This window comes from Hippocampus zosterae, chromosome 20 (assembly GCF_025434085.1).
Source record: "Hippocampus zosterae strain Florida chromosome 20, ASM2543408v3, whole genome shotgun sequence".
NCBI classification, from domain to species: Eukaryota; Metazoa; Chordata; class Actinopteri; order Syngnathiformes; family Syngnathidae; genus Hippocampus; species Hippocampus zosterae.
The window spans coordinates 4,840,647-4,866,917 of NC_067470.1; the positions used below are offsets into that span (position 1 = coordinate 4,840,647).

Consider the following 26,271-nt stretch of genomic DNA (forward strand, 5'->3'; position numbering starts at 1 on the left):
TTATTAATCAATAATCACATTTGACGGCATCAAAAGCGTGACACACTTTATTGGGTTTTGTACTACATCGGGGTTCACTTGACGACCCCCCCCCCCCCACACACACACACACACACACACAGGATGAATAGTAGAGGTATTTCTAGTATTGAAATGCTTGGAAACCTTTTTTTTTCCTGCAAGGAAAAAAAAAAGACAACAGAAAACATTTTAACAATACTGAGCCGTCGGTCCGGGAGGAGTTTTCTAAATGCTATCATCTACTTTGGAGAGTATGATCCATATTTTTTATAATATTGTTTCTCTGAGCCGTCAGTCTGGGAGGAGTTTTTTTAAATGCTATCATCTACTTTGGAGAGTATGATCCATATTTTTTTATAATATTGTTTCTCCAGATGACATACATGGCTGAGTTGCGTGCTAAAGTCTACACTGAAGGCCCAGGTGCCAAATAAACGACGTGCCACTGTGTTTTAACATACTTAATGGTCATATAAGTAGTAAAACAAACGATACAAGATGAACCTTGAAAGATTGTCACTGTGAGTATCATCGCAGCTGTCACAGAATAAGAAACAAAAAGGCTTATATTTGAAGGGCCAGGAAATGCAAATTCTGGATGTACAATCGCAACGCATAAAAGCGTTGATATCCAAAGACCTCCATATCTCCTGAATCTTTTGGTCAAGGGAGGCAAGTTGGAAGCTGGATGAGATTAAAACGGAAAGCTTTCCAGTTTTATTTAACCCTCTCCCCCTGATTCAATATGAAGCATGTCTGTGCGCAGATGATAACTCGGTGCAAAAGGTTGACATCAATAGGACTGAGTGACTGTCAGCCTTGTGTTTGTGTGTTTGTGTGTATGTGTGTGTGTGCGCGCGTGAGCGTGCCAGTCGGTCTCCGAGCCCCAACATGCGAGTTGGATGGCGTGTTTAGATTTGATTTCACAAGATGCTCGTGGTTTTATCCACATGCGTGCACAATAACATCGCTGACAGATGAAACCGTCTGGCCGCCAGTGATTAGTGCAACCTACTATACACTAATAATTCTCGCGTAAGATTCTCTCGGGAAGATGATCTGATTGATTATTGAAATGTAAGAGGGGGGGGGGGGGGGGGTTAATTACGTATGACATTTCAAGGCTTAATTCGTCGTACCTCTGCGCCTTTAGCATTTCAAACTCAACTCTGCTATCAAAGTGGAAAATCATCCTCACTCAGCGTAAGCGAGCAAGCGCGCATGGCATGATGAGCAACAGCCATAACACGATGGAAATATAAAAAATAAAGTCGCTACAAGGGTTTGTGAGTTTGGTGACAGGGAAACAGCTGCCTACCTTGGTGAGAGACGTGACGTGCAGGCACGGGGCGCACTTTGGCACCATCCTTTGCCAGTGCCATCCATCGGTGAATAGCGGACCAAACAAATTGAATGAGAATAATACTAATACTAATAATTAAAAAAAAAAGATGGATCACAAACGCTCTGATCGCAACCTGCAACTGCGGACGACTGACCCTAAACAACTTCCTGTGATGAAGGTCACACGCCACCGTAGGTTAAAGGTGACTCGTCTTTTTCATTTTATTTTTTTACATACTTATTTTTGTGAAACTGATATCATACTTAAGCTTGCACTAGCAAAAAAAAAAATCCGTAATATTAATATGAATTAATGACACGCACACAGACACACAAATCTATTTTATTTTATTTTATTTTTTTATGTGTGTGTGCGTGAGTACAAATGACAGTGGCCTCAGAGGAGTGTTTCTTTTCTCAGCATACAGTTTTTCCGGCGTTTTCATTCAGTTGTTGAGCCGTTGCAATTACAACTCCGAATTCCCTCTTTTCTTCCCTTCTGACTTTAGATGCTTGAAATGATTCCTCTTCTTGCCTGCACTGATAAGATGTTTGGAGCCTCGCTGAGGGGAACCCGATTAGATCTCAGCAATAAAGTCACTTTAGCCTTTTCTGAAAAATGGCCGCAGGGCAAAAACATCCAACGGTAGAAAACTGTAATCTGCAGAAATGTTCAAACAGATGTTGATACTTCGAACCATGGCGTTCAATCAAATAAAGCTTTGGCTTCTTACCTTCTGACCATGCTTTGTTGGTGAACAACAACATTGTTTGCCTTTGTTAATTTCCATCGGCTATAAATTGGTTAAAAATCAATTGTTAAGAAAGATTAATATCACACTGAGATTCAATGAGAGATGTTATGTTTTTGTGGAGTGGTCGTGGGGGGGGGGGTTGTTTCATAGCAGGATACAGTATATTGCCACAAAACACTGTGGAAAGGTCACAGGCGTTTACAAAAATAACAGTCAGTACACGTCAGAATACAATCCAGCATTTGGAAACGTACAATTAAAAATATTCCCCACATTATGGTCAAATGAGGCCTCAATTTTTAGCTTTCATGTGCGACCGGATCAAGACAAGGATTGTCTTGCCGCATGGACTTGTGGCCATGGGGGGAACACAATCGTATTTTGACTGGTGGTTCAAGGTTAATGCATGTTGGCTCACCTTTGCACACACACGGCTGTGATTGATGTCTGCTTAGACACCATGCCCGAGGGATTAACACGGGTCTGAAGAACGGCACGTTTACCATCACTGACCTCTTGCATCATCTTCTCACCAAAGCACGGATTACAGAAAGTTACATTGACTTTTTTTTTTATTTCACAGAATTGTATAAATGAGGTGATTTTTTTATGTCGTCGGAAGGAAATCACTCAATTTTAATGAAAACATCTAGTTTGCTCTTTGACATCCTCTGATTTCACTTCCCACGAGCTGCGAAAATTTCAACATTGCTATGAGCCAGAAAAGTGTCAGCATGGATACCGCATTTCGTGCTGAAGCTTCACTGAACGATCGGATGGCAGTATAAATCTCAAAATGTGTTCAATGGTTTAATGGAAATTGTGGAACGGAACAGGCCATAAATTTGTGGTCTTTTTCCCTTTTATTTGTGTGTGTTCAAGAAGGAGGTGGAAACAGTCTCACGAACTGTCTATGTAGCCAGCATATTTACATCGGATCCTGAGGAAAAATGCACCTGCTACTCTTTGATGACTCAGAGGACAACCTCAAACTGGCAACAACAACAAAAAAGATCTGTACATCATGCTTGTTATGTGTGTTCTTAAGTCATCATGAAATCCGTGTGAGTGGCAAAATAGATGGAACTGTCATTCCTCCCATCAAATCAACAAAAAGAATATCCTGAGGGAAAGCGGCTTCCACCCCTTACATGATTACAATTCCGCCACTTGGATGATTCAACTTTTCCCATTCATTTGTCACCCATCTGGATGTAGCGCAAGCCGGGCCCCTGGGTGGTGCACACGCTGCATGTTTTTTTTTTGCAAGACGCGCGAGTCGATGGCAGTCCATCTGGCCAGAGCCGACATGCGCTCCGCCCAAGGAAAACTACACAAGCAACTCATTTGTAAGTGTCGCAGGGGTCCCCCCGTGTCCTCAAACACTGTAATGAGAAATGACGGTTAGTCCACCGAGGATCTATCTTCATGCGGCGGCCGAAATGCAAGGACACCTAGAGTCAGTTTAATAATGCAATATGTGAATATGACCGGCAGGCAATGTATTAATGGACACAATGACCTTCACTCAGGTGATTTATAAACCGTGTGCATAGGTATATTTTTAATTACCGATGATAAAATTATATAATCAGCAGCATTTTCTTAACTAGTTTCAGCGCATGCATTTATTTGGAAACTTTTGGCCCAAAGGCCAGCACAGGAAGTCGCGGGCCCCTACCGAACTGCGTTGTCTCTTTTCTGTAATCGCGACTGGTTAAAGAGTGGCAGTGTGAGCGGGGAAGTGTCAAGGCTGGGATTCATCATAGTTGGCACCTGACACATTTATTTGAAATGACAGAAGCACTGCAATGCCTTATGGGGCCGTGTGTCCACAGGGGGGGGGGGGGGGGGGCTAGAGAAGGGCAGTGGGTCCAGGACAACTCTATGACCAAGGACGAGGGTTGGAAAGTCAATTTCCCACCCCCACGTGTTTTCAATGTCCAAAGCTTTTGTCCCGTTTTCCTCCAAAGTATTTTGTTCCTCTAACAATATAATGTTCACAATATAGTATGGCTGATGGATCATCTGCTGGATTGTGGCTGTGCACTAATTATGGTGGCTTGGAAGCTAACATTCCTTTTCTTGTCATTCTTGTCTGGAGGCCCATCAGGAGAAAATAAAATGGTTCCAACTCTGTGCAGGTTTTTGTTCATTAGTTGCTTCCCCTCCTCCCCCCCAAATCTAATCCTCCCTGTTTGCCTCTGGAAACAGGAATAGGTCATTGTAATTTTATTTCCTGGCAAGGATTAAACTGAAATGCTGATTACTGCTACCTGACAAAGGAAAATGAGACCACGGCCGGAATTTTTCCTTTTTTTTTCCTTTTTCCCCACCCAAATCTGAATTGACAGGGCATAGGTGGCTGGTTAGGTTCAATCCAGTTCTGCTGATGAACCAGCTGATTTCTATTAACCCGCAGCCTTCAGATCAAACAGACTGTTCCATTCGGATGCTGAGCAAGCGGGAGGAAAAAGAGAGCGGGAGTGAGATTGCTGGCAAATTTTATAACATAGAAAGCCTGTTTAATGGACTGGGAGATTCTTCCCATCCAGGCTGGTGCGGAAATAATAGCAACCTGGTCAGTGTTGAGGAAAAATGGCTTCTCCATGTTAAGTCGCTCAGTGGAATGAAAATCAGGAAATTATTAGCAGAGTGATCAATCATCGAGGCGTATGCGCTCCTGCAGGAAAATCCCCAAAGTTTCTTTGAGATGAATCTTTGAGACTTCACCTGAGAAGTCATCGAATCGTTGCCTGTCTCATGAGCTCAACTTTGCGTGACGGAGCGTACCAACCTTATTCCGATTTTTCGGATGAAGCAATTGTTTCCAACACCCTGACGCAAGCAGATTTCAACCGCTTTGCAACATTTGCGACATTCAATGGACAATGAAAGAAACTTGGTAGTCTAATTTGTTAGCTTTTCAACAACAAACTCAAGACTGGTGCGGTCGTGATCTTTTCAATGGCCTGAAAATGAAATGACCAGGATGAATGAGAATAATCACAAACCAATTTTTAATATGTATGCGCAAAATGTGCTGTCCCATCTTTGGTAAAAGTACAATGGTGAAAAGAGAAAAAAAAAGATTGATGCTTTTGCGAAGACATAGTAGTAATGTAGTGAAACAAGTCCTGTGATGAAAATGGGCCTTGTGATGAAAGGTAGACGGGAAAATCCTCAATATAAATTGTCTCTATAGGACGGGATGAGAGGTGAGGACGACTCAGTGGGAGTAATGACCAGAGAGCTATCCGGGATGGCTATAGGATAGTGAATGTGTACGTGTGTGTGTGTGTGTGTATGTGTGTATGCAAGAAAAAGAGAGAGGAAGCGGCAGCAAGGGGCTGTGCGCTGATCACTCATGATGACACCTTAGAGGCCGTCCTGTAAGGAAGAAAAATGAAAACTATTATGGGCTCGCTGGGCTATGTTGGCTTTGATGTGTCAGCAGTTATTAGCCAGGGACACCAGTCACCAGTCTTAAGGTCCTAAAAAAAAAAATGTTGCAGAGGGGGAAAAAAAAGACATGACGATGAGCTCTTATGACCAATGGTGCAAAGATTAACCCCAAGAGTGGTTCCAAAGATGGTAAATTCTAACGTTATCATGTTTTTTCCCGTCCACTGAATACGGCGTAAGTGGATATTATTCTGAGTTTATTTGATGCTGAGCACTTCTACTGCCTCCTTGATTATATTTATGCAAAACTCTACATTGTAGGACACACCAGTAGTATCCATTGGTTAGTTTGTAATTTCTTTTGTGGCGCACATTTTCTTTTAATGTACCTCAATTAGCAGCGCTATATAAACCAATGAAACTCACATTTTTCTTCATAAAATATTTCCACGCGTAAAATATTTACACGCTAACACAAAGGCTCACCCATTTTTCTTTCATAACTGAGAGAGAAGGTTAGCTCTCGTTCAGTCATTACAATAATCCGAATTTTACATGCTTTCATGAGATCATCCTCATTAATCTGTGCATTCAGATTTTTGGTCATACATGGAGAAGGATGTGTTGGCAATTTTATGAGTGACTGAGGGGACTATGCCAAAGTTACAACAACCAAAGGAAGTTGGTTCAGATGCTTAAATTGACGAAGCAGTCTTAAGAGTTGGAGGACAGACTTCAGCACACATCAAGGCCTCACATTAACTGACATGCTGGTGTCTTCACACTACCTCATCTGCAGGTACTAAAATTAAAGCCTTAACGCGTTTATGTGCAACTTGTGATGATACTTTACATTCATTCGAATTATTTGACTTTTGCAAACACATTTTTTAGGATATAATTATTTATGAATCGGAATAAAACAATGCAAATGAGTGACTTCGGCATAATCACAAATGGAAACTCTTATGTGAGGTTATACTACCCTCTAGTGGTCAAGTGTTATTTCACCCAAGCGTCACAATAAAACTACAAATATTGGGATTGATCCAACATTTTTAACACTATTGTGTTGTAAACAGATAGCAACGCTAATTTGCACACTTTAGCTAGTTCATTCGGAGAATGGAGTTTGATATGCTTCAAGGTATTAACCGGCGGTTACTGTCAAAGCAATATATATTTTAGACACAAATGCAGTTCAGTATGGTTTCCCCTCTATTCAAAAGAAAGAAGGTTCTCTTTCAACGTCAGCCTTCGATGCCCATTATCATGTCCTAATAGCTTGCCCAATGGCGCGGTTTGTTATGCGGGTTCACTGGTCAACTAAGTCACAGGCCATTAGCCCAAGCAAACGTTACTTTGCAACGCTACCCAAAACATACCTTATTTGTTTCACATTAGCTTCTTGATGTGGCATGGTGTGCTATACCAACAGCAGCAATTTATCACACAATTTTGGCACAGTTATGCTCCACTTGCAGCACCACTTCCAGTCTTCTATGAAAAGCCCCGGCAGCAAATAAATTAAACATGTGTCATTGAGCATGCTAAATGGCTTGCAACACATAATCATCGTAATAATTATAAGGCTGCCATGAAAGTGAGCTAGATGGATGACACGTATACCGCGGTGGAAAAACTGGGAGTAATGGTGCAGAGGGGTTTAGCTTTTCTGTGTGATTTCATTCCGCCAGTTTTGTTCAGAATCACAGGCTCAAAGTCTTGATGGACAATGGGTTGATTAGCCCAATCAGAAAAAGCGGAGAGGAACCGTGGGTAGGCCGCGACACTTCTCACGTCCCATTGTGTCCTCCTCCATTTCATTAATCAGCAACCAAAGGCCCTCTGAGTCTGTTTGGCAGGCAGCCTGTTCACTTATTTCATGCCATTGCCTGACCCTACACGATCTCTTTCTATGGTCATTACTACTTTTCTTCGACTTAGGAGAAAAAAAACAAGTTTCTGGTATGCTCCCAAATTTGTCATCTACTGTATCTCCCCATTGATTAAAAGTCTTAAAAAAATAGAATGTATACTGTACTTATTTTCCTCCCTCTGAATCAGACCAACTGTGTAAACAGTATCTCAACATAAACGACTAATCTGAACCACAACTCCAAGCCGATAAGCAAACAATCAATGTGAGCCGGTTGCACAGTCCAAGTCCAAATTGGGACATGATTTCCCACGGGACACAAGTTACAACCGCACAATGCAAGACAGCCCAGGTTATTGGCGCTCAATTACAAGCAACAAATGCCATTTGGAAATAAGTAAGGTTGTCCATTGGCAACTGGGGCAGGTTTGATTCCTGTCAATATGGTCAGAAAGAGATACAGCTATCTAGCACACCGGGATGCAGGAAGACCGTGGCAGCGATTTATTGACATCGCTCAGCTTTGACATTCATGAAATGTCTTACCGTTGCCCTTGTCCATGTGGCCAATTGGCTAATTACCGCAGCGGAAGACGAAATTTACTGGGCACAGTCCTTATTTCTTCAGGATGACCCAACACATACAATCATATTCTACACCACTTGTCCTTCGTGTTGCTGGAGCCTATACAAGGTGACTTTGGGCGAGAAGCTACGTATACCCAGAACTGGTCGCCAGTCAATTGCAAGGCGCACACTTGAATGGATAAACAGTCAGTCGCGCTCACATTCACACACCACTGACACTTTATAGTTTTCAATAATGCAACGTGGAAGCTGGTCGAAATGATAAATCACAAGGCCGCCCGGCATTAAATCAAACATTTATAACCTTTGCTTGTAGTTTCATGAGTGTATGCTAAGCTATAAATAAAAGATAAAGGTATGACTTTTTGACTGAAAAAAAAAAAGATCTATCGTTCATATTTTTTTCATGACAATTACTTTTCAACAGTGCTGTGAGATGTATAACTCGCTATAAATTCCATTTGAAATGCCCTCCATTTGGATTGCTGGGGCTGCACTTTGGGTGAAGTTGATAAATTCAGTGGCTTCTCATAGCCATAAAAATGCTGGAGAACATTAAATTCTCAGTTTTTTTTAAAGTGTACAGGTGAAAACACCCGCGTCTTCACTCACGCAAAATTGTGGAAAACAACACCATCTATAGGCTAGAAAAATAAAATGCAAAGCAAAATTCAGGAGAGGGCGACAACTATTGTTCACCCGGCAAACGGGGCGCTTTTCAGATTCAAGGTTGTGGTGTGCTGCCATCTAGCGGTAAAATGACTGTAACTGCAACTAATCAAGTCTCGAGTCTTAGCTGAAGAACACAGCGAATGAACGCTGAAACGATGTAATAAGTAGAATCGATTAAATATTCTACCTTCAGTAAAAAACAAGGTGACAAATGGTTTGGTTGACATCGCTAAACATATTTGGTTCAACACTGTATGACATAAAATACATTTTATTTGCAGTGCATCCTGGCGTCCTGTCTCGTTTATTGATACCTCTCAGTGGTCATTCAACTCTTTTTTTTGGCTGACTGGGTCGTGCAAGGTGCACCGAACGGACGACTGAATAAATAAATAAATAAAATGTTCATAGCTTTCAAGAGATCCAAGGGGACACGTGGACTGCAACCGTAATAATAATAGTGCAAAAATTGACATAATAAAGACGTTTTCCTGTTATTCATGTTTGTAATACATGTTATTTGCCATGCATTCATGTCGATATCGGTACGTGAAAGACCTCGCTTTCAGTCGATTTTTATTTCTGCTTCAAAAAAGTTTTGATTGAATGAATTCGCGTATTTGCGGTATATGACTACGATGGCCAATAGAAACGTTGCTGTCATCAAGGATCGTCAAAGTCACCGCAAACGCAATCCGAAGAGCCTTCTTTGCATTGGTTTACACACCAAAGAGGAGGCTCGACTCGAAATGCGATTGGCCGACATAAGGGCCACTCACCACCGCTGTCATTCAAGCTATGCGAGTGAGCAAATAGATGCGGAACAGGGAGAAGGAGAGGGGGCGGTAGTCTGCTGCCCTTCACGGTCATTTCTGCACAATTGCATAAAACCGTGGCCATCTCGTATTATTATCATCGGTTGTATCGGGAATATAAATATCAACCGTGAAGATGGCGCAGTCAGACACCAAGAAGATATTCTTTGAGAACCTCTCCGGAGCAGGAAAAGCCATCGCGGTGCTGACTAGCGGAGGGGATGCTCAAGGTACTGTCTAGGATACAGTGCAGTGACACTTGTATCAAATATGACACCGTAGTCATGTTAAACCGACTGTTAAAACACACCCCATTCAATGATGGAATTACTTGCCGATTCTGCAGATCAAGTATTGCGCAGCAACGAAATAATATAACAAAATATATCGATCATTCATTGAAATAATCCACCGGAGAGCGCGCTAACGTGACATATCGTGCTATTGTTGACATTTTTTTTCTTCCTTGCCGTGACAGCTCAGGGGATTTCAAGGTCGTATAATATTTACGCTTACGAAGCAGTCATAAATGACAGCTCGATTTCAAGCATTTTCAACGATTACGGTTATGGCGATGGACGGGGCCGCGGAAAATAAGTGGATTGCTGTGGTCGCTCTCTTCCAGTCATACACATCAACAAAATAGTAAAAATAGCAAAGTCAAGATCGAGGGGTTTGCAGGAGGAAGTCCCTTGAGGTTCGCAGTCCCCCGAGTTGGCCTGTTGTGGAATGACCTCATCCTGTGTACGTGATGTGCCGCAGACGACTCGGCCGCTTCTCTGCTAGGTTTGCTGACGTCAGAGAGGAAACCCTGATCACGTGGACAGTGGCTCGTTTCCCCGATAGCGTAACTCTTCCAATTAACTGTAACTAATGAAGTCCCAAGCGGAACATATGAGCATGTAACAATCCATTTGTAAAACAATCAAACAGTAAAAGCTTGTTATATGGCACCCCCAGCTCTGTTAATCATCACGATATAGTGCATGCGTTTTTTCAGTGTATTTCCCCTAAATAACACCAATGGGTAATATATTGCTTCTCTAAATCTGCTGTGTCATCACTATTGGTGCTTTTAAATGAACAAAGTAGAACGTATATTTGCTTTCAAATGTTCAAGTTTGTTTGACAAATTATTAATCCGGTTCAGATACCTGAAAAATATGCAAAAGTACAGCTAAGTTATTTGGACTTTGATAACTTCCCACCCCTGGACATTGGATTTGAACTGTATCTGCAGTGCAGCAAACGTAATCCTCGGAGACAACAGTTGCAGTGTGTTGCTGATGAGTTGCTCACGGCCCTTTCCCGTAGTTGGCCGGAAAAAAAAAGAGGCTATGCATGCCTGACAAGAGCTGAACGCCAGTGTCAGAAGGCATTATGTCGCAGCGGCTTGGTCCTTTCACTCACTCAGCACCAGAAAGTGTCATTCATGCATAATGAGAAACCCTAACTTACTATTTGAATTACAGGATATGGTGACTGGGTTTCCCACAGCACTTGAACTATCTGATTTCTGCCTTTACTTGACTCGATGTTGCTTAGTTACAACAGCACGAGCCAATTCCTGTTGGGAAAACATCCCGCCTCGTTTTTTTTTTTTTTTTTTTTCCGACACTCATCCGCTTTTCCTGTGGGGCTGCTGTGGGTTGAAAACGTTCAATTTCCCTGGCAGTGTTTGACAAACCTGCCATTGACATGCAAGGCACAGAAGCGGCATCTAAATAGTGACTCAGTTCATTTGGATTGGTCACAAAAGCAGTAGCTCAGAGACTGTCGGAGGAGCACGCAAGCATTTTGACCAAATATGGTAGCTTGCCAAGACAAAAATATCCTCGAAAAACATGCCGAGGACAGATCGTGCGCTGGGCAATATAAGAAGTGTTGCTCTGAAATATCAACTCGCTCTTTACATTACACTATATCATGGAGACAATTCAAAAAGCCCAGTTTTGGTTCAAGAATCGGAAGCGAAGGTATTTTTCGTGCAAATTTAAAAACTGTTACAATTTAAAGCATTTTGGGGTTACGGAGGCAGAGTGCAGTGTTTTGCTTTTGAAAAGCAATAAAGATGATATGAGACATTTTTGCCACTGAGGTTGATGACGGTGTATTGATGTGCTATTTTTTTTAATGTTTCAGGGATGAATGCAGCTGTGCGTGCTGTGGTTCGAATGGGGCTATATGTGGGAGCAAAGGTTTATTTCATTCGGGAGGTGAGTCGGTGCTGCTTGAATGTAACTTTCCCTTCTCTGGTCTGTCAAAAGGCGACATCAAGTTGTCTGATTTGTCGAGGACCGGGTCACTAGTTTCCTGTCACGCAGGAGGCCGCGTTCGGCACACACAGCCTTTGTTCCCAACAGTCTGTGTGTGTGTGTTTGTGAGACGGGCCTCCTTGCTCAGCATTTGTTATATAACCGACTTGATGCCCTGTTTAAAAGATTTCCCCCACCCAGGTACTCAGACCTCATGTTAAGGCTTCCTCTGCAGAAGGTTGTGCAAATAGAGTGCTTACATTTTAAGGCCATCTGGACCTACCATAGTCCATCCAGGAAAATGTTCTGTGGACACATGAAACCAAAATATGTTTTGTTTTGTTTTTCCTACCCGCATGTAGCGTACCGTACAACTACATTTGGCTTGATATACACTGGCTGGCCACACCGACGTCTAATCTTACAGTTGGCGGCGTTATTTTTTTTCACATTTTAAATGAGCGCGTGTTTGGAAAGATGTCCTTGTAGCTCAACTTTACATTTTGTTTTTCATCAGGGATATCAAGGTATGGTGGATGGTGGGGAGAACATAACAGAAGCTAAATGGGAAAGTGTGTCCAGCATGCTTCAAGTGGTAAGTCGATACGACGGGAAATGCAAATGGTTCATTTCATCTGTATGGACCAGATAAGAAGACGTAAATACCAATGACATGTTTGACAAGTTTTGTCCTTATACCAAATGACACAGCACTCGTGTTTGCATTAGCAACAAGGGAGCAAAGAAAAGACACGAGCTAAAGATTCAAGTCATGTTTTCTGCCAAAGTCCTCCAAAGCCATGCACTTATACTGACTACAAAGTGATGATTTATTTTTTTTTAAGGGCGGGACGGTCATTGGCAGTGCCCGCTGCAAAGACTTTCGCACGCACGAAGGACGCCTGAAGGCCGCTCTCAACTTGGTGAAGCTCGGCATCACCAACCTGTGTGTGATCGGTGGAGACGGCAGCCTGACGGGAGCCAACCTCTTCAGGGAGGAATGGAGTGGACTGCTCGCGGAACTGGTCGAGCAAGGTCCCGGAGCAGACAAATGCCCGTCAATTTTTCCCATTCAAATGAAATGAAATGAAATGCCCTTCGTTCTTTCCCTTACCCCGCAAAACACCCGCATCTTATTCACGGCTTTGATAAAGGCAAATAGCAATGTCAATGTTACAAAAAGTTTGCTCATCACTCAGGTTTTGGCTTCAACTCAGAGCAAAAAAAAAAAAAAAAAGACCAAGCTACTGCTCGCAATTCGAAAAGTTGAAGCACTTGCAAGTCGAGGTACCATTGCGTAATGTATACTGCACATTCTGTCAAATATATATTGTACCTGCATAAGAAGCAGACTAACCCCAATGATATTCACCATTCCTCTTGAACTCAGCAGTTTCCACAGCTCAGAGCTACGTCGCTTATTGTGACAACAAACTCTTTTAGAAATCCGCTGGAAAAGATGGCGGCACGTTTCAGGTGACCACAGCGTGCTTCTTTCTCCTTTTCAGGTTCTATCGAGCAGCAATCGGTTCAGACCTATTCCGCCCTTCACATCGTCGGTATGGTGGGCTCCATTGATAACGACTTCTGTGGAACCGACATGACAATCGGCACCGATTCTGCTCTGCACCGAATCATTGAGGTGGTGGATGCAATTATGACAACCGCACAGAGGTGAGAGCTGCTCGTGTGCATTTTTGACGATGCATTGAATTAAGTTTTGAGGTTATCTTGTCACTTGTGTTGTTTTTCAGTCACCAGAGGACATTTGTTTTAGAAGTCATGGGCAGACACTGCGGGTAAAGATTTGATCCTGCTCGTGGCACATTCCCCTGTGACAATTCATCAAGCCCACCAAATCATGTCATTGTGTGTGTTATTGTAGCTACCTGGCCTTGGTTAGTGCCCTGGCATGTGGGGCTGACTGGGTGTTAATCCCCGAGATGCCTCCGGAGGATGGCTGGGAAGAGAAGATGTGCCAAAAACTGTCTGCGGTAACACTGCGTTTAGTTGCTCCCGCACGTTAAGGATTGCAACACACTTAACTCAAATACATGTTTTTAAAAATCTCAATTTATTCTCGATTAATCTCAATTCTTCCCAAGCGTGTTGTCCCGCCTTTCATCCTGCAACACCGCCTCAGGTTGTGGCATAATAAAAGGCCTGAGTGAAGCTTTATCACGATCTCCGGTCAAGGTGTTTATTGAAGATAATGCGCAGATATTAGAGTGGCTTTTTATTGTGAGGCACACACGATCAATGTTATGATCCTGTACTTCGGGGGTGTTCAAACTTTTTCGTTTGAGGACCGCATACAGAAAAAAACGGACGGATGAAAGGGCCACGTTCAACTTTGCCAACTTTTTGAAACGTTCCAAAGCAAGTCAAGAAAGCAATTATTTATCGTTTCTGTGGTCGAGTTAATTTCATATCACATATTTCAATAGTTGAAGTTTTTGGGGTGGCCAACCGCCTTCTATTTTGCAGAATACATCCGAATTCCATCCCCACATTCAGAACCAACAAAAGCAAAAACTGTAGTAAGGTGACCATTTCTTCGAATATACATTTATACCAAAAAATATTTTTTTGTCATATCGCAGGCTGCTGAAAGATGGCTGGCGGGCCGCAAATACCCCCCCGCCATATTTTGGACACCTCTGCTGTACTTTATCTTTCACTTGCCAGATGGATGACTTAGTCAAATCCAAATATTTAGAATTACAAAATCCATTTGCGAATTTAATCACATTTGAAATCAACACAATGTGACCGATTTTTTGCATGTAGTACATTTCTCATATTTTACCGACATTCATGGAGTATTGGATACACAGAAAATGCATATATACATTCTATAATTCAGAGTTTTGTATTTTGCACTACCTTAGTCCACTTGGTCCGACGTCCTTGTTCTATCCATGTTTGAATGTATTTTTCTGCTTCTGAAAAATTGATGTTGTCGTTATGATGCAGACCCGTTCCAGGGGCACAAGGCTGAATATAATCATAGTGGCAGAAGGAGCCCTTGATAGACACGGGAAGCCCATAACATCTAGTATTGTCAAGGATGTGAGTACATGAAGTCAAAGAAAGGGGGAAGCCAGAAGCATGGAGCCATGACAAGCCATATATGTACCATGCCCCATGATTAATGGTATCAATATATCGGATAAAAAGAGCAAAGTTAGGCAGGATATTGCTCGTGAGAATGAGCAAAGAGCTCCGCAAACCGTCGGCGCCGACGACACGACACGCCGTCTGGTCCCCGTGCTTCTGAAAGCCCGCGTGGCAGCCGCATTCACAATTTTTCCTGTCATGCTGTGTCTCCGCCGCACTTGTAGAATCGAGCAGTGATGAAAAGGCTGAATATCATAATAGTAGCCGAAGGGGCCATTGACCATAACAACAAGCCCATTACTACTGACTGTATTAAGGACGTAAGTACAGTGTGGCGCGTTCCACCCTTTGACCTCCGACTGCCTCCTACGTGACCTCTCCTTACTTTGTTGCTGCCCTGGTGTGGCTTTGACCTTGTCGCTGTGTTTCTGGAATGCTCTGTACGACGCTCTCGTAGGGTAAGGCCCCTTTCACAACTGTCGCTACTACGACAGCTGCTAATCGTATTCTTACCACTGCATCACTGAACACGTGTAAAATGTAGCGGCTTTAATACAAAACAACTATCCACATTATTGTTGGCTTTTTGTTTTGGTTCTGCGAGACGTATCCCTGACCTTGCACTGTTATTCTTTTGTGTACCGCACCCAAATATGTGTTTTACAGTTTGATGTGGAGTTCAAGACCTTGCCCTCTCCAGCACCTCCCCCCACGCCCTGCACATGACTAACATGACTGAAAAATTAGAATGGCTTGCCTGTGCTTTGCTGTTTCCCCTTCTCTTCAGCTTTTTAAAAATTATTATTTTAAACTGTGTTCTGTTTCAGTGCCCGTGTTTGTGTTGTTGCGTAATGAACTACGTATTGCTTATTGATAAAAATATCTATAATTATAAAGATTTTTAGATACAATTTGACGTCAATAACGTGGGCGTTTTATTGGCATGCGCCGTGTCAGGAGTCAGTATGTTTTGCGATGACGGCTTAATTTCTGCATTTCGTACTTCCAGCTTGTTGTCAAGTGTTTGGGTTTCGACACGCGAGTGACAATCCTGGGTCACGTGCAGCGAGGAGGCACCCCTTCTGCTTTTGATCGTATCCTGGTATGTTGACTGCATCCGTAGCAACAGACCCCCCCCCCCCCCCAACCAAACCCTATATGAATCTCTTGATTTGTATCTTGGCTTTTCTCTGTGCTATTCTGAACTTTCGCAGCACCTTTTTTTGTGGACGTTGTAGTCCAGTTCCCGTAATAATAGTAACGCTAAACTTTTGGCGGCAATATGAATAAGAAAAAAAAGCAAAAGTGTTGATTCTGCAGCGTCGCCGTTTAATGATCTGTTCACGCAGGCCAGCCGAATGGGTGTGGAGGCTGTTCTCGCCCTGCTGGAGACCACAGCCAATACGCCAGCCTGCGTGGTGTCTCTGTGCGGCAACCAATCAGTGCGCTTGCCTCTGATGGAATGTGTACAGATGGTAGGTGGTAGATTGGTCTGGCAACGCGGTTCGACGTTGACAATAAAGACGAGCCTTAATTGCACCGATAATGGCCGCACGCTCAACAGTGATGGCGTATCCCGTTGCGCGTGGCGATGCGCCATTCGAGAGGCATTTGTGTCCGATTCAGAATGATCCAAAGCCGACGGCAGAGTTTCACTCAGTGAGAGGGACTGAGCAACAAAACTTTTTGAGTTTCATTGCATTTCTTGATACTCGGTAGACTTTTGATGGAAAACATTTGGGCGATGAGTATTTTGGTTTCTGCCCGCATTCATTCGATTTGTCATTTGTTTTTTTTTTGGTTTTGCACCTGTCTTCGTCATACGTTTGAATGACCGCCTGCCGTTTCAGACTCAAGAGGTGCAGAAGGCGATGGATGAGAAAAAGTTTGAAGAAGCAGTCAAGCTCCGTGGCAGGTAAGACAATCGTTCTGACCTCGGCTCACTTATGGCCAAGACAAGACGGTTTTGGATTTACGAGCTCATAGAGACAAATGGAGCAAAATGTGCGTGCATCAGCGCAAATGGATAACAAGGCACTTTTGACGACACAATCATAAATCATCATAAACCTTATTAAGCCTGGAATATTTCCCCTTTTCAACTGCAATGGGCTCCATATTTCCCGTCACCCTGATCAAGCTAAGAATTTCTCTGTGTGTGTGTTTTTACGACCTGCAGGAGTTTTGAGAACAATCTGAAGACGTACAAATTGCTGGCTCATCGTAAACCGGAGTCTGAACTGCCGACTGTGAGTCACAACAATTTTTTTTTCTCCGCCGACCTGATATGCAAGTTGCTGCTAACTCCAAACAGAAAACAACAGCGTTCTTTGAACATGTTTCCGGTCCGCAATTAAAGCACATTTTCAGTCAAGTGCTTGTCACGCATAATTATCAAGTCAGATGAAGCGCTCTGCGAGAAGAGCGAGGATATATCTCAGCTGCAGTGGTATAAGACCTCTTTGGTCCATGCTGAGGGCTGACTGTGCTCATCTCCCCGATGGGCTTTTGCAGCCTGCCGCTGTGCCTCGCTGCGGAGGCAGCTTTGGACAGAAAATCAGTGAAGTGTGCAGGCAGCGCGGCCCGCCTCATGCTGCGGCGCTCCCATCAGGGGCACTCGTGCAGCTGTGGAAACGATCGAGACAGTCGGAGCGTGTACCTCGGAGCAGAACACGACGCGTTTATTGATTCCTTCTCCAGCGCCTGCCGCTTCACTGTTGAAGCCAACCGAGCGAACTTGCTGATCCACCGTAGCTCCAGATGTCGCGTTTTTGAAAATGTTTGAGAAGCTGTTGATGACAATCGGCTTTGTTTCCGATGATGCTCACGGGATTTTTGCGGTGATTCTTCTGTCATCAGAGCAACTTTAATGTGGCGGTGTTGAACGTGGGCGCCCCTGCGGCAGGCATGAATGCGGCCGTCCGTTCAGCTGTCAGGGTGGGCATCTCGGAGGGCCACAAAATGTTTGCCGTCAATGATGGTTTTGAGGGCTTCTATAAAGGTCAGGTAAGTTTCGTGCTCATTTATGACCTGGTAATCCACGCCATCACAATCACACTACATTTTACGGTTAGAATCGCACAATGCCTTCAAAATGGTCCATGCCCCGCCCCTAAGCGGACCCGTTACACAACGTAGGCCTCGTGTTTGCCAGCTTTTTTGTTCCGCTTCAACCGAATCTGATGTAGTCGTACATTTGTCCAGTAGAGGTCCTCGTAGAGTAACATACTGGCTGCCATTGCATGGTGAAATATGAAAACATCAGGATTTTAAACAGAAAAAGTAAAAGTCGACAGAGTTATTGAGGTGATTAACTACACTGGTCAAATATTTACCGCATTTTTCAGTCAGAGAGGCAAGTACATTTGATGTTTTTTTTAATTTATACGCTGATAATCATCATATACTATGATGACTAATATGACTGATGTGCTATAAAAAAAGACATTTTTTAAAATCTACATCAAAAATATGTTGAGGGGCACATAAAACCACCTCTGATTAAAAAACAAAACTGTTATCTGTCTTCATTTTTCTCTCCTGGCTATAATCCGGTAAACGTTTTTTTTTTGTCTGTTCCCTGACTGTTTAAGATGGTTTCTCTACTCTTTTTTTTTTTTAATCCTGTCCTGACCTTTTCACAATCACTAACCTTAATTCCCTAGACGGCCAACTCCGGCTGATTCAAAGGCCAGCACATAATGAACAATGTGGCCATTTATCTTCACCCAAACTGTCTCCAATACCACTGGTTAGTTAAACATCCCTTGTGCACTCAGTGCTATCTGGAAACTGGCTGCTCCAATTGACCCAAAGAAAATGAGACCGGCAGGGAGTAATAGATTTCTTTTCCTTCAGTGCTCTACACGTCCACTCCCTCCCCTTATGGATAAAGAAAGTGTGCCAGAAAATCCCTTTTCATTTAACATTGAGACACCCCCCCCCCCCGTCCCCCAAGGAGGAAATGTTTGATCTGCCACAGACTGCAGCAATCAGAAGGACAAAAGTCATCAAAGTAACTTGTTAAAGGACGTGTTGCTCCTGTCTTCCCGTCAGATTAAGGAGATTAAATGGTCCGATGTTGGAGGATGGACAGGACAAGGGGGATCGCTGTTGGGAACTAAAAGGTAAGGTCACCGTTACCCGTGCAACTCTTTTGATGCCGAGGCAATGCAAATTGGCGGATTTAAGTGTCGTTACTGCAGCAAAAATCTGGCCTGTTTTCCTTCTTAGAACACTCCCCGCAAAGCATGTCGGCAAAATTGCAGAGCAGATGCGAACTCACAACATAAATGCACTGCTGGTAATTGGTGGATTTGAGGTATGTTGCAAGCATCCTTTGTACTCTGAAGATTACCAGCAGCCTTTATATTATGGCATGAATTATTGTTTAGAATATATATAGAGGATTTGAGTTAGGAGTGGCGGCCCGGTAGTCCAGTGGTTAGCACATCGGCTTCACAGTGCAGAGGTACCGGGTTCGATTCCAGCTCCGGCCTCCCTGTGTGGAGTTTGCATGTTCTCCCCGGGCCTGCGTGGGTTTTCTCCGGGTGCTCCGGTTTCCTCCCACATTCCAAAAACATGCGTGGCAGGCTGATTGAACACTCTAAATTGTCCCTAGGTGTGAGTGTGAGTGTGGATGGTTGTTCGTCTATGTGTGCCCTGCGATTGGCTGGCAACCGATTCAGGGTGTCCCCCGCCTACTGCCCGGAGACGGCTGGGATGGGCTCCAGCGGTACGGAAGATGAATGAATGAATGAATGAGTTAGGAGTGTAGTCAAGCAAAATAACCTCGTACCTCAAGACGCATTACTTGATTATTATCATTACTACCTCTACAATCAATTTCACAAAATGCAAAGTGTTTTATTATTTCTGTGGTAGTGTTCATTTCCACCAGTCCTTGCCTTTTACCACTTTTGTATTCGTGTTCATTTTCAAACATTCAATGTGGGACTTCATTTCAAGAGAACTAATCATAATGACGATTAACAGTTCATGTTTGCTATAGTTGTTATTTCGTTCCATACTATCCTGTCAGCGTCCGTTGCTTTTTTTTTTCTTCTCTAACTGATATGTTGGCAAGTACTGTACTATACAGTATATTGTGTGTACCGAGATGCATTTGTGTGTGTGTAATGCAGAGAATGTACGTAGAGTGGTATCTGTCTTTTTCGCTGCTTTCCGTTGTGATAGGCTTGGCTCCTCCCTTTGGCACATTTCCTCCGCATTTGTCCTTTCCCTTCCTCGTGGCAAGTAGCACCCATTCAAACAACCCCCTCCACCCAACCCGGCAAAAAGTGCCACCCGGCGCAAACACTAAAGCACTTGGCTCTGCCCTTGCAGGCCTTCCTGTCGCTGCTGGAGTTGTTAACGGCGCGCGGGAAGTATGAGGAGTTCTGTGTGCCCATGGTCATGGTCCCGGCCACGGTCTCCAACAATATACCGGGCTCAGACCTCAGCATCGGAGCTGACACAGCTCTGAATGCCATTACTACTGTAAGTCATGGGCCTGGCCACTAGAGTAGCTGCGCAGGACACAAAATAACACTTAAAACACAACACCTTTGCACTCTCCACACTTGTTGGAAGAATCTCCCGCTCGGAAAACGTTGCCATCGAGGCACTCGTCATTCGCCAGGTAAGGAGTACAGTGGGGGCGACAACCGGGCTCTCCCGCAATCGCATCCAAAATGGGGGCTGAACAGCATGCCTACGCTGCGGACTTGGCTCTCAATGCACGCGCCACGCCAATTTTTATAATCCATCTGCCCGATTTCATCAGAAATTCCCATCGAGATTATGATGCGGGAGGTCTTGATGCCACCGTCTGCCATTTTCTCATCTGTTTCCCTCCCTCATTGCGTATTCCCGTTGTATCAAAGCTCGCCCGGTCCATCCCGGTTGCGGCCGTCAGCTCGTTTCTGATGGTTCCGCACGTCACTCTCCGTTCAAGCTCACCTCCTCTGGTGTAGTTGGACATTTCATTTCTCTTTTCCCGCTCTTCATTCTCCACGTTTGTTCATTCCTGTACGTGTTCACGCCGTGCTAAAAAGGGCAATCGCACGGGAAGAGACGGAAGGGCAGATACCCTCTCGGAGAATGAGAGGGACGTGCCTGTCGGGGTGGCTCTAACACACGTACTGTATTTAAATGCTGCCGCTTCAGGCGCTTGAGAGTCTGCTGCAGCTGTATGAGGCACGCGCTACCTATGAGGACTTTTGCATCCCGATGTGTATGCTGCCCGCCACCATAAGTAACAATGTGCCGGGTACAGACCTAAGTATTGGTGCAGATACGGCGCTCAATGCTATCGTGGAGGTAAGGCCGGTCCATCCGTCACAACACCTTGTACAGATGATGACAAGAGGATGCAAATGATATGACTCTTTTTTTTTTTTTTCCAACGGTGATTCAATCATTCATGTTTGCAATCTGACATGGTTTCTTTTAAGGCAGGATGCCTGGAAATAGCGAATCGATTCCAAAGGCTGGGCTTGAAAGAAGAGCGAGGCTATTGCTTTGGAATAGATTTCTTGCGCATATGATATGCAATTACTGTAGTTGTATTTCTGGCTAGTAAATATCGTCTTAGACAGACGGTGGTTTAATTATGCACCAGAATTTGCGACAAGTCTTGTTTTGAATCAAAGCATGTTGGCATGAACATCTGTCGACTAAATCTGCAGACCGTTTAAAGGCAGAACCGCCTTTGGAATATTCTCTCAATTTTATTTCATGCTTGTTTGAGTCTCGCTCGGTTCTTGGTCCTTAAAAATCATGCGCTCAGAACGATCGCTTTACATTCTCATGACCACAAAAAAAATATTTGGTATATTAGAGCTGCTGTAATTCACACACCAACATCGGCCAACATTAGTCCTTAAAAAACAGGACAGATGGAACAGTATTGTGATGATGCCCACTAACATAATATTTAATTCGGGGTAAGGCTCTGAGTTAACGACTATTACTCATTAATAAACGACCGTGTAACATTGCATATCCGCACGTATCAGACTTGCGACCGCATCAAGCAGTCGGCCAGCGGGACAAAGAGGCGCGTGTTTATCATCGAGACCATGGGGGGCTACTGCGGCTACCTGGCTACCGTCGCGGGCCTCGCTGCCGGTGCGGATGCCGCGTACATCTACGAGGAGCCCTTTGACATCAGGGACCTGCAGGTGACCCATCGTCTCCCTTCGAGCACGCCCCGATTCATTCTTCGTATGCGTTTTGGTCTGATCGTGCAAAAGGGCTTCAAGCCAAGAGCATTCACAGATTTGTGTCGTGATGTATTGAATTTCTTCTCTCCCACAGGCTAATGTTGAGCACTTGACGGAGAAAATGAAGACAAGCATTCAACGAGGTTTGGTGCTCAGGTATTTAAAACTGTCATCACGCCATCAAAGAAAACTAAAGTCGTTTAAATATTCCAAAAAAAAAAAAAAAATCATGCACCCAAATGACCTGATTTTTTTTTCCCCCCCCCTGTTAGAAATGAGAACTCTAATGACAACTACACCACAGACTTCATCTACCAGCTGTATAGTGAAGAAGGCAAGGGTGTGTTTGACTGCAGGAAGAACGTGCTGGGGCACATGCAGCAGGTGGGCTCTCAACTTGCCTTTTTTTGACTGAGCATCGCCACAAGTGCGCATAGAGGAACGGAATATCTTCCTTTGCTCACAGATGGGCTTTGTTTTTGTTTTTGGTCTGGTTCCGCGTCTTGAGATTAGCGCAGATAAAACTGGATCAAACACGCTTTTGATGAATCCCAGAAGAGACATTGGCTTTTCTCTGCAGCAAGCGAGGCGATACAGAAAACAAAATAATAAAGCGCATTGGGGAATTAGGTCCGTAACTAAGAACTGCATACATCCATTTAAATATGGAATACAGAGGCAGGAGAGTTGTTGTTGTGTGATGCCCCATTAGCTTCGTTTGTTTCCTCTTCCTCTGCTGTGATTCCGCAGTGGAAGGGGCATCGTGTGAAAACCTCCAAATATAAATGAACACAACCGACAGAATTCTAATGAGCAATCAATTGTGGATTGGAAATAATTAATGTGAATTGCCTACTCATTCAATGCTTGAAAAAGGGGGGCGCTCCGTCTCCGTTTGACCGAAACTTTGGGACCAAGATCTCAGCCAAGGCGATGCATTGGGTCACCAAAAAGCTGGTGGAGACTTTCAGACAAGGTGAGAGCGGAATGTCCTTTCCCCTAATTCGAGAAATGATCGATGTCACAGTGGTCGATGTTCCCTCCCCAGTGAGATGTGGTATTCATTGAGATCTGTCATGGAGTCGCTCCACCTGCCATCTTGGTGTATTTTTAGTCGCTCAACACCAAATTATTTAGCGATCATTTGCTATACAGTTAGTATGATGCGTTTTGAAGCACCACATGAATTCAAGTTCCATCTAAAGTCCAGGTGTGTCTCTTTTTTGTTGTTGTTTTATCTATTTCATATTCGCATGGTGGATGACATAAGATGAAGGTAACCGCATGTTTTTTTTTTTTTAAGCTGGCTCCATGACATCTTCCTCTTTTTAGCTCCATGTCTTTGTCAGTTTGCCCCATCCCCCATCCGTTGCGCTACCGTGTCAACCAGCGTCGCCGCCTATTGCAGTTTCCCACCTGCCACTCCATTTCTAGACTCGAATCATAAATGCACCGTACTGGTACATTGCCACGTAAGTCACGCTGACACTCATTGACTGCAAGGATCATCACGCTTATTTTCGTCCAGTCTATTCCTTATTTATGACTTATCCAAATAACTTGACAGCGAAGCGTCTATAGTCGTCAATGGCAGTCAGTGATTTAGGCTTTTTTCAACCAATGGATATTTACGATTTGTAATGACTCAATTATCCAATGGAAGAGTTTTGATGAGTATCCCCCCACCCCTCACGAGGCAGTGTACCAATAGGTGTCATGCTTCCGCAATACCTCTTCATCGCTCAAGTTCAAGAACCCCGTGTACATTTGTCGTAGCTTGGCAACCCGTTTCCTCAATGTTGCTTTTGTCTCTTTGTAGTCACGTCTGTTGTCTCATCCGTTTCTTTGTCACCGCCGACTGTCTGCCGATGCCTATAAATACAGCTTGGTCTATTTTTGACTTCTGTGATGTATCCTTTTTTGTTTCTCATTTGCAGGCAGAGTGTTTGCTAACACCGAGGACAGTTGCTGCTTGCTGGGAATGCGCCGCAGAGCTCTGATATTCCAGCCAGTGGTCCAACTTAAGGGGGAGACCGATTTCGTGTGCGTATGGTCGGTCATTTGACCAGTTCAAAGCGCACGACATCAGTCAAAACACTGCATCCAAGCTCCAATTCTCAATTCATAGATTAGTAAAACAAATGGACAAAGAAAACGGGTATCATATAAAATAGTAATTATTCTTATTTTTAAACCCAATCAGAAATTGTTGATTTTAATTGATAACATTATTTCATGACAAAATACATATATATAAAACTGTTGAATTTAGATACTACCCGTGTGTACGTACACACAATTTCCAATAAATCAATCCATCGATTATTTAATGATCAAAATGGAAAACTGCATAACCCCCCCAAATATGTTTCACTTAAACCAGTTATTAGGGGACCAAAGCAGTTAAGAAATGTAACCATTTTTTTACAACTTTCGTGACAATGTAAATTCTCGGTGGGCCTAATTAAAGAATGGAGTGGATCCAATAAAATATTAATGCCTCAAGTCTATATTGCATTTATTTGGCCTTTTATGCCTTTCTTGCGCGATAACCCCAGAAGATAATAGGGAAGGCAAAGAGAAAAGAAATAATTATGACCACACTTGCTTCTATGACAGTTGAAAATGTTGCATTGAGAAGACTTGTGCGGTGTTTGAATGGGAACAACTGAATTTACCGCTGTGTAATACGTTTAACCTTTTACTTGGTTATTGACGATAATAACTCAAGCCAGGCAAGTGAAGTGCATCTTTGCTCCCGTCTGCCAACAGTCACAGAATCCCCAAGGAGCAGTGGTGGTTGAAGCTTCGTCCCCTCATGAAGATCCTCGCCAAGTACAAGACCAGCTATGACGTATCGGATTCAGGGCAACTGGAACACGTCGTACACAACCAACCCAAAGACTCAGACGCTTCTGTGGCCATGTGAAGACGTCCGGTGTTCTTGACGGCGGCCCGCAAAGTCCAAGTGTGTGTGTTATTTGAGGTGTGATCTCCACATTTTGCACCAGTAATACCTCACCTTCGAGGCATCCCGATGTGGACGTAGTCATTGACCTGTAAGCTAACCTCACAAGTGTTCCTAGTGACAAATGCACATTTATTTTCCTGTCATACACACACACACACACACAAAATGATTTTCCGACGCACATTCTGGATGCTTATTCATGTCACGGTTTGTTTTTAAATTTTGCACTTTCCCTGTCTCGAGTCAAGTGGGCAGGCTCTGCGGCCAGAGTTGCGCAACTAACACTGCTAGAAAAACAGATTATACATCTGACAAAAAATAAATATTGGGGATATTGGACTGCAAAGGGTGGACATTTCAGGATTTAGGCCAAAATTGCATTTCCATCTTTTACAGTTAAGATCAATTTGACCTTCCCGAAACTTTTTGGAACACGGTTGTACAGCGAGAACGGACGAGTTACAGAAAGTCCAGAGGTGGACATCCTCAGAAGCGCTCAACGCTCAAATACCTATTGTAAGCTTTGCCCTTCAGCTCCTTATTACAGCGCGGCAACGTTTGCAAAATGTCCTTCAAAGGTCAAGAGGTGGTCAACTTAAGTTCACCTTTCGAGGTTATAACGCATGTATAACGCATTTTAACCTTCATCCTGACATGTCATCCCAAAGCTCAATACTGCACCCTTCATTTTTTGTGAGCGGCATCCTGTGTGCCTCTCTGTCTTTATTTGCAAAGAGCGTGAGGCTCTACATGCATGTGAGATGCAACGCTGCCGACAACGCAAGCAAAGAAGAGTGCTTGCCAGGCTTTACACTGAGACCTAATATTTATCTTTTTGACATCAGATTATTTTGTGTTAACATGGGTATGACGTTAATCATGAACTGTGAGCACTGCTGTAGCTGTCTCGGCACAATGCACAAACATGTTAAATGTGAATAAAAATAAATAGTAAGTTGACATGTGTACCCTATTTATTAGTCACTGGCTTTTTCTTCATTTGTTTCTCGTTTATTATCCACTTTTTTAAACCCAAGCCCCATTAAATATCTCATTTGTTTTCCGTTAATGAGTCGCTATCCACCCATCTGTTGTTGTCAAGCATAATTTGATTCAGTGCCGTTACATTCTAAAAGGCACTGCAGGCGCAAATACTGCACACCATAAAAAATAAAATAATGAAATTAATCTGGACAAAGTTTCCTCTACAAATGATACGC

The 26,271-nt window shown here is 43.6% G+C and overlaps 4 protein-coding genes across 10 annotated transcripts in view; 2 read left to right on the forward strand and 2 right to left on the reverse strand.

Moving 5' to 3' along the window:
- adarb2 (adenosine deaminase RNA specific B2 (inactive)) overlaps positions 1 to 1,505 on the reverse strand; it is a 127,608-nt gene extending 126,103 nt beyond the window's left edge. The window contains exon 1 of the mRNA XM_052054726.1: positions 1,340 to 1,505. The gene's annotated coding sequence lies outside the window, so the exon portion shown is untranslated. The remainder of the gene's footprint in view (positions 1 to 1,339) is intronic.
- The window catches only part of LOC127593357 (leukocyte elastase inhibitor-like), a 281,443-nt gene that overhangs the window by 221,798 nt on the left and 33,374 nt on the right, over positions 1 to 26,271 (reverse strand). The gene's annotated exons all lie outside the window — the stretch shown is intronic.
- LOC127593348 (WD repeat-containing protein 37-like) overlaps positions 1 to 26,271 on the forward strand; it is a 217,927-nt gene that overhangs the window by 143,418 nt on the left and 48,238 nt on the right. The window lies entirely within an intron of this gene.
- pfkpa (phosphofructokinase, platelet a) lies at positions 9,456 to 26,024 on the forward strand. 7 transcript variants are annotated; one of them, XM_052054724.1, is made up of 23 exons: positions 9,456 to 9,709; positions 11,622 to 11,695; positions 12,252 to 12,329; positions 12,580 to 12,769; positions 13,243 to 13,408; positions 13,489 to 13,533; positions 13,620 to 13,728; positions 15,079 to 15,174; positions 15,864 to 15,956; positions 16,204 to 16,329; positions 16,705 to 16,769; positions 17,034 to 17,103; positions 17,714 to 17,860; positions 18,911 to 18,981; positions 19,088 to 19,175; positions 20,201 to 20,353; positions 21,023 to 21,175; positions 21,874 to 22,038; positions 22,175 to 22,236; positions 22,353 to 22,464; positions 22,957 to 23,056; positions 24,018 to 24,123; positions 24,853 to 26,024. In XM_052054724.1, the coding sequence occupies exons 1-23, from the start codon at positions 9,616 to 9,618 to the stop codon at positions 25,007 to 25,009; spliced, it is 2,520 nt and encodes an 839-aa protein (XP_051910684.1). In that variant the 5' UTR covers positions 9,456 to 9,615; the 3' UTR covers positions 25,010 to 26,024. The 7 variants fall into 7 exon arrangements, 6 of the variants coding, with proteins under 6 accessions (XP_051910684.1, XP_051910680.1, XP_051910682.1 ...); XM_052054720.1 differs by lacking the exons at positions 15,079 to 15,174; positions 21,023 to 21,175 and adding an exon at positions 14,711 to 14,806 and having other exon boundaries at positions 9,457 to 9,709; XM_052054722.1 differs by lacking the exon at positions 21,023 to 21,175 and having other exon boundaries at positions 9,457 to 9,709.

Bases quoted from the DNA above. Each gene is read 5' to 3' on its own strand.
- pfkpa (XM_052054724.1), top strand. From the start codon at position 9,616: ATGGCGCAGTCAGACACCAAGAAGATATTCTTTGAGAACCTCTCCGGA. The intron at 22,039-22,174 runs GTGACCCATCGT...TCTCTCCCACAG, and splicing joins TTGACATCAGGGACCTGCAG to GCTAATGTTGAGCACTTGAC. The intron at 24,124-24,852 runs GTGCGTATGGTC...GTCTGCCAACAG, and splicing joins AAGGGGGAGACCGATTTCGT to TCACAGAATCCCCAAGGAGC.